We start from the raw sequence: 14,432 nt of genomic DNA on the forward strand, positions 1-14,432 counted from the left end.
GTGGGGGCTGGAATCCTCAACTGCTTTGGAAAAAAGAAAATAGTTTTTTCAGGGATACCAGTTGTAAGACTGAAGCACAGATGTACTTCAGTAAATAGCACTAAAAATATAAACAGTATTTTACCATGATGTGTTGCCATGCTGAAGACAGGGGGAAAAAAAAAAAAAACCAAAACCCAAACATTTACCAGTTTCAAGGCAGCATACAGTACAATTCTTAAATATACATATTTACATTCAGACTCAGAAGACCGTGAAACACATAGAAGTGAACAGATAAAGTAATTTTTTTTTCCATTCGGCTTTATTTTTTTTTTCACTGAAAATATTGCTGAAAAATGCTTAGCAATGTGAACATAAATGAAAAGACTTCCTAGATGAAGAGGCTAGTAATGCTATACAAAAGTCTTGATTTAAACTTTAATTACACAGTCAAGCATATAATTGCACTGTGTTACTGTTGGGATAGATGGATAATCATGACCATGGGATAACACTGCAACATGAATTACAGGTTAGAGTGACAGAGGATCACACTAACCAGCAAAACGTCATTCCAGATTAATCAGATCATTATATTGGAGGGTGCTAGATACCCAAGGAAGGAAAGCTCAACACAGACAGGCACTAGTTGTGCCTAAGAGATGGGACTGTCTGAAAAATATAAAGAATAATGCTTTATGAGAACTCAAGGAAAAAAAAAAAGTGGCAACTGAGGGAACAGAGATGGAATTTGAGTACAGCTCACATTTTGAAACAACTAAGGAGACAGACTACAAGCAGCTATTTGCTATATGACGATCCAGACTGAAGAAATTGAGTGAATACTAATAGAAACAGAAATATTACTTTGTATGCTGTCAAGTAGAAAACCAGTGAGGGTTTTTCACTTACAAAAGCTGGTGTTACAAGTTATCATCACCCAAAAAGGTAAATTTCTGCACATGAGAAAACAAGATTTCATACCACATGATGTAAAATAAAGGGACAAAGGGCTGATTAAAGATACCCCCAACTCACCCTGCCCCCCAACACATGCACTTACACACCCACAATGAAGAAATGCTCTGAAAAGAAAGAGGCTACATGACCTGAAGGCTCAGGGGAGAATAATGACATGATTGATCACAACTGTTGAAAAGGAAGCCAAACTCTTCTCAATGCCAAAGAAAACCCAAGGGTGCCTTTGTTTTAGAGAAACTGACTATATCAGCAAAGTATTTCAACCGTTTGCCTAACTATCTGTCCCTGAATGAAAGGAATGCAGACCCAGAGCAAAAAAACCCAACTAGTTTTAGGGGTGCTACTGGTTAAAATAACGTAACTTCTATACGTATTGGATCTGCTTATAATTGTGATCCTGTAAGTCTAATCAAGAGTATTTTTCACTCATGTAACTGTAATAGGTATTTAGCTTATTGGTTTATGCTTTTCTGCAGTGCCCAGTCATTCCCTCAGCGAGTGGCTTTGCCTGCTGTGATTCCACGTACATTACTGACTGAAGAAGCCGCAATGCAACAGCAGACTCCAGGCAAGTGGGCTGAGCTGGGGTACACCTCCTGGGAGAGGAGCCTCACTCCACAGCAGTTGCTAACCTCCACCTCCAGGCACACTGGACAGGTTACTCTATTGGACTCAGAAAGTGATGGAGGAAGGAACGTGTTCCCCATCGTGGAGGTTGCTGGATAGCTTCATATTAATTATATGAAGCACTTAATGAACCCAGTAATGGCTCAGCTTTGTACCAAGTCTGCAAGACCTCAGGACTAAGCCCCGCCAGGCTTTCTCTGTCTGAACTTTTTGATCTACATGCAGTTTTGTTTTACTTGGTTAAGCTGTAGCAGCAATTTTGTAATTGAGTAGGTGCCTATGGCTAATTTCTTATGACCACAGTTTATATAGATAGAAGTATCAAGCAGTCATTCTGTGTAGAGTGAGGTATTTACTGCCACTAACAGGATGAGCTACAGGCTTGTCATGAGAGCAGTGGCCTTCAGAAGTAAAGGCAGAGCAGTACAAAAGCAGGGCAGTACATGTGTGAAGCAAGAAGAGATGGGCCATCACTGGAGACCCCACAGCTATGAACAACTCAGCCAGATCAGCATGGGGAGTGTGTATGTGGTTAAGCCCAATATAAAAAATCAAACAACAAACAGAAGAGCTCTTAAGAGAGCTGTGGGCTTCAGCTTACTTCAACAAACACACTCCTTTCTGGTGACCGGGGGATGCTCAGTGTCATGATGGTGGGCATATTCTAGATAATGAGATTCACATTTATATTGTCAATCATATACTGCAATTGGTATACTCCACTAACTGTAATTTCTAATTAAATTGTGATTTGAGTGCATTGTTGTGTTACTGAGCTAAATCAAAATCCCTTGTAACTGCAAGCAACGTCAAATTAATTAAACTTCGTACTGTATATTAAGTCCTTCACATGTGCAATATCTAGAAGAACACGGTCAAAGAGTATTGCATTATGACAGGGTCTCAAGAGCAGAAAAAGGTAACATTCTAGAAACAATTTCAAAATTTAGGCTGCTATCATCTCACCATATCTACCCCTTAAATAAAAAAAAATCCCAAGTTTCTCATTAGAGGCAACTATAGAATAAGTTTGTGTCACCAGAAATTTCACAGATAAATACTTCATTTTCACCACAAAGGAGGAAAAAAGGAGAAGTTCATGCTACACATTGCTAAAATCAATTTATTGTGTAATTCTAAACTGGTTTAGTGTTATCATAATTACATAACTCACAGCCAAAGTCAAGCTTATTTGGGTAGTAATGTACCTTAATTAAGTTTAAACTTAGCTTAGCATTTGCTGGGTTCTATTTTTCTTATTTGGGGTAAACAGAATTGTAACAGATTTTATTAAAGCATAACATGCAGAGCGTTCAACTACCCATTAAGTAGCTTTTTCTAGAAATAGAAAAGAATTGACTTACTCACAGAAAGATACAGTTCCGTTCAGTAGCAAATGCATCAGTAGCAGAAAATGCCATCATGTGAGAAAACACACAGAAACAGATAGGAAAACATAATAGAAGCATTCAGTTTTTCAAACTGACATAAAAGGAACAAAAATGGCTAAAACAAGGACAAAAATTAAATATCCTGCAAAAATCCCTTTCAAAACTCAACTTTTAAGAGCAAGCTGCATGGGAAGTACTGTCAAGACAAGTTAAAGGAGAAGGGTCACTGTGGAATCTGGAGATTGCTCTTACTGTTATTCCTTCATTTCCAGAGAAGACAGAAGAAATAAAAACAATTACTAACTGAAGAGTTCACAGTTTAGTCTTCTAACAGCACTTTCTTTTCTCTGCAGAAGTATGATGGTTTTGAAAGCCATGGGCCTCACCGCCTCATATATTTTCTATGCAAATAAAAATTACTATTGATGGATATTGCTTAATTCAAACATAGAAATAGAAAAATACTGAAAACGTAAGATTGCTAAATCTCATAAAGTGTACAGAAACATGATTTGTGACTTCCTTTTAGACAAGTAGGGCAGAGCTGGGGGAGACACACCCAAAATCTCTGCTCCCCTGTGCATTTAAAAAGGGATGTTATGTTGACCTCTGAATCATTCCAAATGCCACAAAAAAGTTGCCTAAACCCATGGCATGAACTGTATTTTTACAGCAGCAGTGCTGAAAAGCCCAGTCCTTGAAAACTAACTGGCAAATGGATCCACCAAAACCCAAAACAACACACTCAACCTTCCATAACACAAAGCTGCCACCTTCCCTTTTTGGATGGTTATTTTCAACTCAGCATCCCAGCAGCATTCCCCATGTGGCTGCCTAAGTCCACATTTGTCAGTACAACAGAGGGGAGCTGTCTCGGTACAGGAAAAAGCACATCTTGACCAGGCACTTCAAACTCTTTTAAGTTAACTTAGATCTCCATCTCAAGTGACTTTAAGGGGAGATCAAGAATCTATTCCACTATGCTGGTTAAAAGATGTGGGTTGAGGTGTAAAAATATTTTACATTTTAAAAAGCCCTAGTGAACAAGACCAGAGAAAAAGAAATCAACAATGTTAAAATGTTACAATTGTAAAATGTTAAAATGCTATAATTTTAATCTACTAAAATTTAAATTCAATTGAACTTGAGATCAGTATTACTACCTTCTTAGGGTACCTTTATTCCAAGTTTCAAATTCTTCCACTACTGGCAAAAAATCCAAGAAGGCAAAAGTGCTTGTGGATCAGCAAAAGTGTGTTCATATATTGGCTGCATGATAAGAAAGGATATTTTGCCTTTCTTTGTGATGGCCTTAAATTAGCATCAGATTGGGCTGTCACTAAGTGACATTCTACTCAGCTTCTCTGAAATTCTTGGCTTTGAACAACTAATTTTTCAACATTATTTTAAGTCAAAATAGCATCATATTTAACTCTAATTTTAATCTGATAATTGTTATTTTCTTCCCTCTCTGCAAAGATGTTTTTGCTGGGAGGATATTTTCACTCAATACTCTTTTATCAGACTAAATGGTCACATAAACCTTTCCACTCGCAGCTCACTTCAAACAATCCCATAACTACATAGTTTGGATTACCACCACATTCTCTTATCAGTGAAGTAATTTTTAGTTTCTCCATACTGCATCAACTATGGTTATGCATATTTCACATGGCTTACAGGATACAGGGTTCTGAATATGAATCACTTTTCCAGGTCTTCATTCTTGTCAGCTGCCATTTACTGAGGAGCACAACATGAATACATTCACGACTGCTGCACAGTGCTGGGTGAAACCAGTCCCAACTATATCAAGGATGCTATAGAGCAGAATGCATAGTAATTACACTACATGATTTCCTTCTCCACCAACCTCTGCCATGACGCTCTTCAAAACTTCTCCACAGAACTCCCCATTTGCAGTAGTAGAAGCATACATCTCAAAAACAACCCCCATCAACTGGAGGACGTACCTGGGAAGCACTACCTGTACTCACAAAGCTTCGTATTTCAATAGTATGTTGGTCCATCCAGCAACTTTTAAGTATGGCATCCACTGTACAGACTGTACTACTCAATACGTATCATACAGGTAAGTCTAGTTCTTATCTAAAATCAATATATTAATGAAAATAAAAGATGGCAAAAAGGAAGAGGAATATCTCCCGGGAATACTTTAAAAACTTAAGTGGAAACAAGGGAGTCCTGTAACTAAGGAAGTGAATATATTGACATGGTACTTAGAGAGATGATGAAAGAAAGAGATATTGATTTAATATAATTAGCATGGTTCTGAAATACAGCTGGTAAAGCTTTTACAGGCAAAGATAGAGCCTGATGTTTGAAGGGAAGCAAAACATGAATGTATCATAACTGAACCTATTTAGAAAAGCTACAGAATACTTAGGGTTACTAATTACTGGTTCCTGTAAGGCAAGAATGAGATTTTACTTTGGTGAATATCACATATTACAATATGGGATGCATTATATTAGGAAACACAGCTGCAAAAGTCATTCCGTGGTCAGACTTGGGGTCTAATACCTGGATAACTGTATGAAATGTGACAACCTGCTAGTCAGACTAGATGATTCCACAAGTTTCTTCTGGCCTTAAAAAATAGTCGGAATTGAAACACCCATATAGATAGTGACTTTGTTCTAAAACTTCAATCATGAGATAAAGACATGGGAAAAGTAATCTAGCACAGCCAAGAAAAGAAATTAAATCTTTCAACTTCTACAGCCATTTCTATCTGCAGTTTTACTTACATATACATATATAAGATGTGCATGATACATGTAACAGTTTCCAAAGAGTACCAACACCTAACATACAAGTTCACTTAAGTCATGTATATTTTCCTTATTTAATACTGATGTACAATACAATGCTGAGTCATTATTACCCTGTATGTGTTTTTAAGTCTAATTTTAACCATAATTTCTTGACAAACTAGTAGCTTTCTAATGGGAAAATTGGTGAATATTTAAAAGTAACAAGTCTTAAAAAGCTGGGATGTTTTTAACTCTGAAGATGACACTTCTATTCTTGTTTTAGCAAAAAAAAAACCACCAAAAAAACCCCAGAAAACAAAACAAAGAAACAAAAAAAAAAAACAAAACCAAAAATTGTTATCAGCAACTATCTCAAAGCCAAAGACTTCTGTTTTCTCTGCAATCAGAACTATGAGTTAAAGAACCTATTAATTAGTCACTTATTTAAACAGCGTGAGAAATATTCCATAAGTCTTAGAGCCTAAGCTTTTTCTTCTGGAGAGAGGGGGTAAATGAAGACAGGCATCTGGAAACAAGTATCTTTATTTGAAATAAGTAGATTTAAAAAGGATTCAAAAGAAATATTAAACATTATGCAACTTGGTCTTTGCATATGTTTTCTGAAAGGGAAAGGATATTGTAAAAGGCTACTGAAAGGCTTTTGAAAAACAGGCTACTACTAAGATGGCAAAGGGAACTAGAGTCACAAAGAAACTAAAACAAATATCTATTTTTTCTGAGTTGAATATAATTGTCGGTGCTTCAAGATGGAACTCACTCTTAGGAAATTATTTTATCTTACATTCTCCAAGTGTTTTTATTAAACAAATCTGACACAACAAGCTTCTGCTAGGTCACTGTCACATTCCTTCTCAGCTTCCAAGGGAGAAGTTTCTGTATGCCAGGAACTGAAGTACACATATGAGTATGTATGAACCACATCTATCTGCAGACTTCCACGAAAAGCATCAGCTTTAATACTTATTTACTCAAAAGGTCCTCCAGGAGCTATTTCTACCTTCAAAACGTCATTAGTAATAGCTCTTTTCCCAGGAATTTTTTAACACCAAGTGGGGTCAGAAGTGTCTTGCACGTGTGGAAATCCCCACTGAGAAACATACCGTGCTTTTTGCAGAGGAAATAGTTGTATCTATCACATATGTTCTCACAAATCATAGTCCTGATCTCTCACTTTGTTGAAGATTTTTTCCCGTATTTACACATACAAAAGCATATAACAAATCAAAACCAGAAATGGCATTAGGTTTTCCAAAACCTATGAAGCATGTGTTTGCCAGTATATCGTAAGGAAGAAAAGATCCTCTTCATACAGACATTTTATCACGTTTTGTTCAGCACAGACAACTGAAACTATTTGTCTGATAGTTTAACATTGCTTGATAGTTTCTCTTTGAAGAACTTGATTCTGATTGTCTAAAAACAAACAGCACACACACACCCCCCCCAACAATTTCTGTGAAAGTGAAAGCTATTAACCATTCTTCCTCTTCATGAGGACAGCTTGAACATACCTAAGCCAAAGCTCACTGCCTGGCATCTCACGATCTATTAGACATACACTGTACAATTCTGACATTCCCTTCAGCACTGCCTGCTGACCTTAAGAAAGTTTGCAGCAAGGGAAAAAATATGGTTTCATATTCTTTAACCATCAGATCTTCTCAATTGCATCTTAGAAGTCTGAAACCCAAAAGTGATTCAGCACACTTGTCCATAGGTAAAACACAAATTAAATGGCTTATAAATTAAAGCAAGGAGTTTAGGATTTGAGTTTCCTAAAATCAGCCTATCTCCTCAACAACAAAATACAGACTTCCTATTTTGACAGAAGTCCTCACCTTGAAAAGCACATGGCTAAATCATCTGATCCAGTTATTACCAGCATGAATGTCACTTTACATTTGACATATCAAGCACAATTTTTTCGACCCAATAAATTTTCTCAACCCAATAAATCTGTTCCTCAAAATGGCACAGCATAGGGATATGTGTTTTTCAAACTAAGCACAACAAACCTTCAGATTTTCTGAAAAAAATGTTTCACATAGGAAAATTAAGTAGAGCAAATAAATATAACATCTCTAACTTCTCTGTGTCTTTCATGTATCCTGCCTTCTTCAAAGACTGCAAACACCTATCACAGACATCAATATCATAAATTCCACCACTTAATCTGTTGCAGTCACTCAAGGACACTATTCCAGTTATTTCATGAGAAGTAAAACATGAAGTTGCCACAAGTGTTCCAAGAGAATTAAAAAAGGGAACTTTATTTAAAGTTAAGCATCAGCACAGGTGAAGAAAATGTAACATATTTAATTCATCAAAACATACCTTAATTATGAACTCAATAATCTTTTCCTTAGTTAGTAGTACTTTTGAATAATTGTCTGTGTTCGTATTTCCGAAACTCTAAGTATATTTTGGTCTACAGTCAAAGGGCACATAAAGCAACATCACATACCAGGCAGTAAAGTAATTAGTACTTTCTTCTAAAAAAGCAGAGGACTACCCATCTGAACAGTTAGAAATTTACTTCATTTACTCCCCTAATGCAGAATCAGTGTAGTGCATTTCATCTGCCTGAAGCACAGGATGGTGGCAATACCTAGAATTCTTCCAACAGAACATTAAATAATGGAATTCTGTCAAAATACAAAATACTGTGGGGAACAGAAAAATCCCAAAAGTAGGTTTGGAGGTTTTTTGTGGGGTTTTTTTTTTTGGTTTTGGGGTTTTTTTGGTGGGTTTTTTGGGGTTTTGTGTGTGTGTGTGTGTGTGTTTTTTCTTTCTTTCAAATCTTTACTAGAAAATAAGTAAAAGAATATTGGAGTTACATGGTTTTCCCAGTAGTGACTGCGGCTGAACATAAATGTGTGCCATTAAGCCAAATTTACTGAAGTCACCATACAGTCTGAGGAACGCATTCAGATTAAAAAAAAACCAAAACAAAACAGTCTCATTTTTTATCTTAGTACAGTTTTCCAGCTTCAAGACAAGCTTCAAGCTGACTAGAGATCACCTATCAAGAAAGAAGTTTACTTAACAGGACACCTGTGAAATTTTGGTACCTTAAACCACAATATTTAAAGAGATTATCTTCTCTAGTCAGCAGTACCTTACGTTATCTGGCTAGGCTGTTCTTGGTAATAAGGGAATGCAGAACTCCTTTGTTACAGGTTCCTTTTCGCTGTAGTTCACAGGAATCAGAAATGACTTTGCTAATACTTTACCACTTAAGATCCTTTTCATCTAGTGCATTCAGCACTGATCCCCTCTAGTACTCAATTCACTGATTTACAGGGGTGGGAGGTTCAGTTGCAAACTACATAACCAGATATGAATTAGTAATATCATTACAAAACCCAACAACAGAGAACACTATTCAGTATCGTGTTTCAGATTCTAACAGGCAGAGCAGCGTATCTTCTACCTCTGTAATTTCCCTGCACACTTTTTCAACATCAGAAGTCAAAAGCTAAGGCAGGTATTTTTCTTCACAATAGTACAGTAACACAGGCTAAAACACTGGTACATGCCCAAGTAATAAGACTGTCCTGGAAGAGAAACAAACACCTAAACCATGGCTAAATCAAATACAACAACATGCCATAAATCTTAAGACAAAACTCCATGTTACAACTTTTCTTTCTTGCACTCCTCTTAAGAACCAGAAAATAGGACAAACCTTCAACACCAAAATAGAGAACTGGTACATTTCAAGAAGAAAAAATGAAGAGCAAGGTCATAATTTTTATAAAAGCCCAATGATTCAACAGCTATTACTCCAATGGTGTTAGATATCATAAGATAAATTAATGTATAATTTTAATAAAAAAGCACTGAATGTCTTAGGCATGGAAAGATCACTATAATTGGAGAAATAATTTAGACACATTCAGCAAGGAGAAAGCAGACTAAAAGCAGCTATTTTTTGACGTCTCTCTTTGGAATACCTGCTGCTGCTGGTGAGCCAAACAGCGTAACAATGAAAACCAGTTGTTTGCATGAACTGCAATATTAACCATCTCCTGTTGTACAAACAGGCACTAAGCAAAAATTTAGATACTTGGTCCACAAAAATTTACATTAAGATGTCCAAACCTGACTTGTTAGAATTGAGCAGAGTATCACACTAAAGATCTTTCTTTCAAAAATTTCTAATACCTTTGGTTTTAATCATCCAAGGCTTATAGTCTCTGTCCCTACCCAATTTTGCCCTAAAAGAATCAAGTTTTACACAAAAAAAAAATGTATATGTTAAATTTTAATTTTCTTTTAAATCCTTTTAACTAAAAAGTCTAGGATAACATCTTATCTACAACTATTAATTTGTCTATAGTTCTTATATGCCATGCCTATGTGCTATAACTTCACGTGCAAATTGACAACAAGGAGAGATGCCTGAAAACCCCCATTCACAGCACAGAGTGAAAGTGGAGAATAAAATGAACAATTTGATTAAATTATGTTAAATTTATTTTAGGACAGAACACAGAAGTATACTGACATGAAGAAATATTTACAATTCTTTGCAATATGCATCTATGAACAAAATGATTCAGATACCAGCTATGAAACCTTTCTGAAAAAAAGAACTAAATCATATTACTGTTTTCTAGCCTGCAGATGCAGCGCTTGCATACCTGTTCTTTAACTGAAGCTAGAATGGCAGAGGTTGTCTCAGTTTCAGAGCCATCGCCATTGGATGTGTTCAACACGGGACTAAGGGAACTTGTCTTGTCAGAAGACGAGGGCTGGTCTGGAACAGGCATATTTTCTGCAGTATTGGAAAAACAAAAGAGTGATTTTGTTATTAGAAACCTGATACTTATCAGACATCATATGCATGTAAGAATAAAAATACTAATGTTAAGGAAAAAATTGTAGAACATGCTTCTGTTCAATAATATAGAATTACTGTATCACTTATTTAAAACTAAAACTAGTTCTAATTTAATTATAAAAGAAAATATTAAATGATCTCCCAGAGTTACTCCAAAATATTCACCACAGTACATTTAGAGAGGATTCATATAATTTACAGCTGTGATTTTTGTATACTACTCCAGTGGTAGCATCCAACATGAAATTACAATGTCATGAAAGTAATGAATCATGAAATGCTTTGCAAACAGAAAATGAACAAATGATACATGAGAGAAACATAAAACATCTAGTGTTGACTTTCTAACGTGTGATTATTTAGTATGTACTATATTGTAAGCCTAGGTAATTAAATTGAACTTTCATCCAGTCTAGAAGGTGATTTTGAAAACATTTTATCAGAGTATTTTTGAGAAAAACAGTACAGAAGTTAAGTCATTTTTAGAGACCTGTTAAAAAAAAAAAGGATTCTTAGCACTTAAAGGCATTTCTAGTATTCTTTTTTAGAGAGCAAAACAGCGGTGAGACTGGAAAGATTTATCTTTCTGACAGCTGAGCTACGGTGTACCATCTCTTTTTAAACGTCACCATAGGTACAGCTCTGCAGGCAAGTTGTGCCACATTCCAGAAGAAAGGGAGCGGAGAGGCAGCTTGCATAGTTATGTGCAGGCGAGTTATGAATTAGGATAAGAACACATTTAGGTGGGTGCTGGCCAGAATTACTCTGTGTAACTGAACTGGCCCACAGGCTGGCAGCTGGACAGGCCTCCTGAAGAGCAACGGGGATATTCAGAGGGATATCATCAGAGGGATCCTACATGCACAGCACTTGCCATTCACATCAATGGCAGAACGCCTGCCTTGGCTCTATTCTACTTTTCAAAGCACAGATCTTATAAAATACAGCTTCTTCTTGCAGAAATAAGAAGCCCGAAGCGTTGAAAAGGGAACTTGGTAAAAGGAAATATAAAATTCAATACCCACAGCAAGCATGCCTGCACCAGTCTGCCATGGAAATTAGGGCTCTAAAAGAAGGGGAGATGACATTCTATAATGCTTTGGCTCTGAAGCCACAGTGCTGCCCAAGAACACCCATTCAGCCCAGCTGGGTAGCCTGTGCCAAAAGCTTTCTGAAACTGAGGACACTGGCATACGTAAGACAAAACCACAAAAATACAGATTATTCATTAAAAAGTCAATTATTTCTCATAAGAGAAATCTCCCTACATCTCAGGCTAGATTAGTTTATATACTAAATAATGAGATTACATATAATTTTAATTAATGAAGCTACATCTTTTCATATGGCTCACTTTTTGTAAGTAAATCACTGAAAGTAGTAAATACCAAAACTTTTGCTCCAGTAATGTCCTTGCTCCAGTCACGTACACTATTTGAAGTTAAACTTTAAAAACTCAGATGATATACCTGTCTTCCTCTACCACAAGTACACTGTACAAAACTTCTATATGAGTACAATACCTCAATCTAAAAGGACTTCTGAATTGTATTTTCTTATTTTCTGCAACAAAGGAACCAGCTTAACAAGTTACCTAGTTTGTGGCATACAATTAAAGTTGCTACTCTCTTGTAAAGTACCACAGAAAAGACATGTACACACATACATAAACATGCTTATTCTATTACCTTACTTTCAAACAATCTAATTATTTTTCTCTTTACTAAATTATTAACTCCAGTATCACAATAGAAAGCAAAGTAATTTCTTTTTTTGTATTGCAATTTACCTGCAAAAATACAAACGGCCTAACAGTTAATTTTGTAGAGCTATATTTGCAGAAAACATCGAAGTGCAACAATCCCTGCTATCAACTCCATAGCTTATGAAATCCAGCTGAAATTTGTGCACAGGAACGAGAGAGACCACAGATTCAGGAATATGGGTAAGGACACACGAAGCGGTCCTACCATGCTTACAGACACTCTGGGAGGTGGAGAGCCGTACTTCCCAGTCGGGCTGGTTCACCAGGGACACACGTGGAACTACAACTGCACTGGGACAGGAAGAAATACCACAGTTGTGAATGAGATGCCTGCTAAGCAATTTCAGACACACTGGCTGAAAGTAGCTCCCCTGCTGCAGGATCGCTTTATCTGCAGTTGCAAAGAAGCCTCCTGGAAAAAGCCCCTTTGCCTGCTTAGCTCACCCTCATGCTCCTCCAGGGCTGCCTGACCCTGGCAGGGAGACTCTACTGAATCAGCTGTTTCATAAATACTAGTCCAAGGAGGTAAACCCCAGCAAACTAAACAAGACTATGAGTCAAGAACTTGGTCTTGCTCCCAGCTCTGCGAGTAACTGTCATTTGACATCCATTTAAATTTTCCTCTTCACCTGACAAATTAAGATGACTTACCTGCTCACCCCATCCCCAGCACCCTACCACAGAACACAGTTACTGGGCCTGACTGGGAAGACACAAATGCCACCTGGAATGCCTCTTGCTGCAATCCAGGAGACCCTCATTTCCATAGTGCACCTTGCTGTATCAGGTAAAATCAGCAGGGGTTTGATAAGTGTGCATGTCTGGGAGTGGGGTTGCTGCAGAGCTGACCTGTGTTGGAGGACCTCAAGTCTAACATGTAATGAGAAGATGGGACACCAGGATGGGTCCAGATGCCTTCTCTGCATGTTCATTTAATTGGCTATCTTATTTATTTCTGAATACCAAAATCAGTAATTTAAAGCTTACATTAATTGACAACATATCTTAGTAAGTGAAATTCTCAGGCTCAAATACTAGTTTTGGCCTGTGACTAAGAACAAATCCAAATGAGGCCCACCAAAGCATGGTGGTTTTCTGTTCCGATTAGGTTTTCAGGAAGATGGGGGAAATGAGCCTGCCTGAGTTGCTGGAAAAAAAAATTATCTGCTACACAAAATGCTTGCCCTAGCACAAACACTCCAAAATATTTAAAGTGTATTTGAAAGGGACAGCAAGGCCACATGGTCAATGGGGAAGCTGCTTTATGATCGAAACTAAGCTACTGTTAAGACACCACCAATTTCTGTGTGTTCAAAACCATTACATCGCTGCCATACAGGCAGCAACTGCCTTTTGTTATTCTGAACTTCTCTGGGGACTGTATTCAACTTTATCAAATTTTAATTTTTAGGCTCTAAGTTTTTGTAAACTTTGTTTCCACCAAAGAACACCTCAAAAACTGCTTTAGTAATCTAGAATTTTGCAAGCATCAGTTTACATGAAAAAAAAAATCATCAGATTACACAACCAAGTGCTGCAATAAACTGTACTTTTGTCAAATAGGCTCAAAATCTGAACAGAAAAGTAGCTAGTATTCTACAACCACCACATGTTTCCAGGATTTGGGTTTTTCTAAAAAATACATATCTTAAAAGGGGGCTGGGGGGAGAGGTAAAAAAAGGCACATTGCATATCCTCTTCATCTAGAAACAGAGAAATCACAAGGAATGTCTCTGACTTTAAAAGTAATGTTTTGTGCATCTATATGTTATGTATACATTATTTTATATAATGTATCGATTATATATTATATATAGATATGTATATATAATATATAATATCATATATATTGTGCATAAATAAATAAGGTATTTATTTATTTATAGATAATGAGATAGATAACGATCTATCTCATTAGTTTACTACTACAATTGTTCAAAGGGGAAAGATTGCAGCCAATTGCACTTAGTAAGCTATCATCCATCACTGAATCTATAGCATGATGTTACCCAGATGAGCTGTTACCATTATATATTTTAACA

At 36.7% G+C, this 14,432-nt stretch overlaps 1 protein-coding gene across 7 annotated transcripts in view; it reads right to left on the reverse strand.

Moving 5' to 3' along the window:
• CTNND2 (catenin delta 2) overlaps positions 1-14,432 on the reverse strand; it is a 680,681-nt gene that overhangs the window by 545,204 nt on the left and 121,045 nt on the right. For all 7 annotated transcript variants that reach the window (XM_055705594.1, XM_055705593.1, XM_055705599.1 and 4 more), the window contains exon 2: positions 10,426-10,559. In XM_055705594.1, coding sequence (XP_055561569.1) covers positions 10,426-10,559 — 134 coding nt within the window. The remainder of the gene's footprint in view (positions 1-10,425; positions 10,560-14,432) is intronic.

This window comes from Falco cherrug, chromosome 3, assembly GCF_023634085.1.
Source record: "Falco cherrug isolate bFalChe1 chromosome 3, bFalChe1.pri, whole genome shotgun sequence".
Taxonomy (NCBI): Eukaryota; Metazoa; Chordata; class Aves; order Falconiformes; family Falconidae; genus Falco; species Falco cherrug.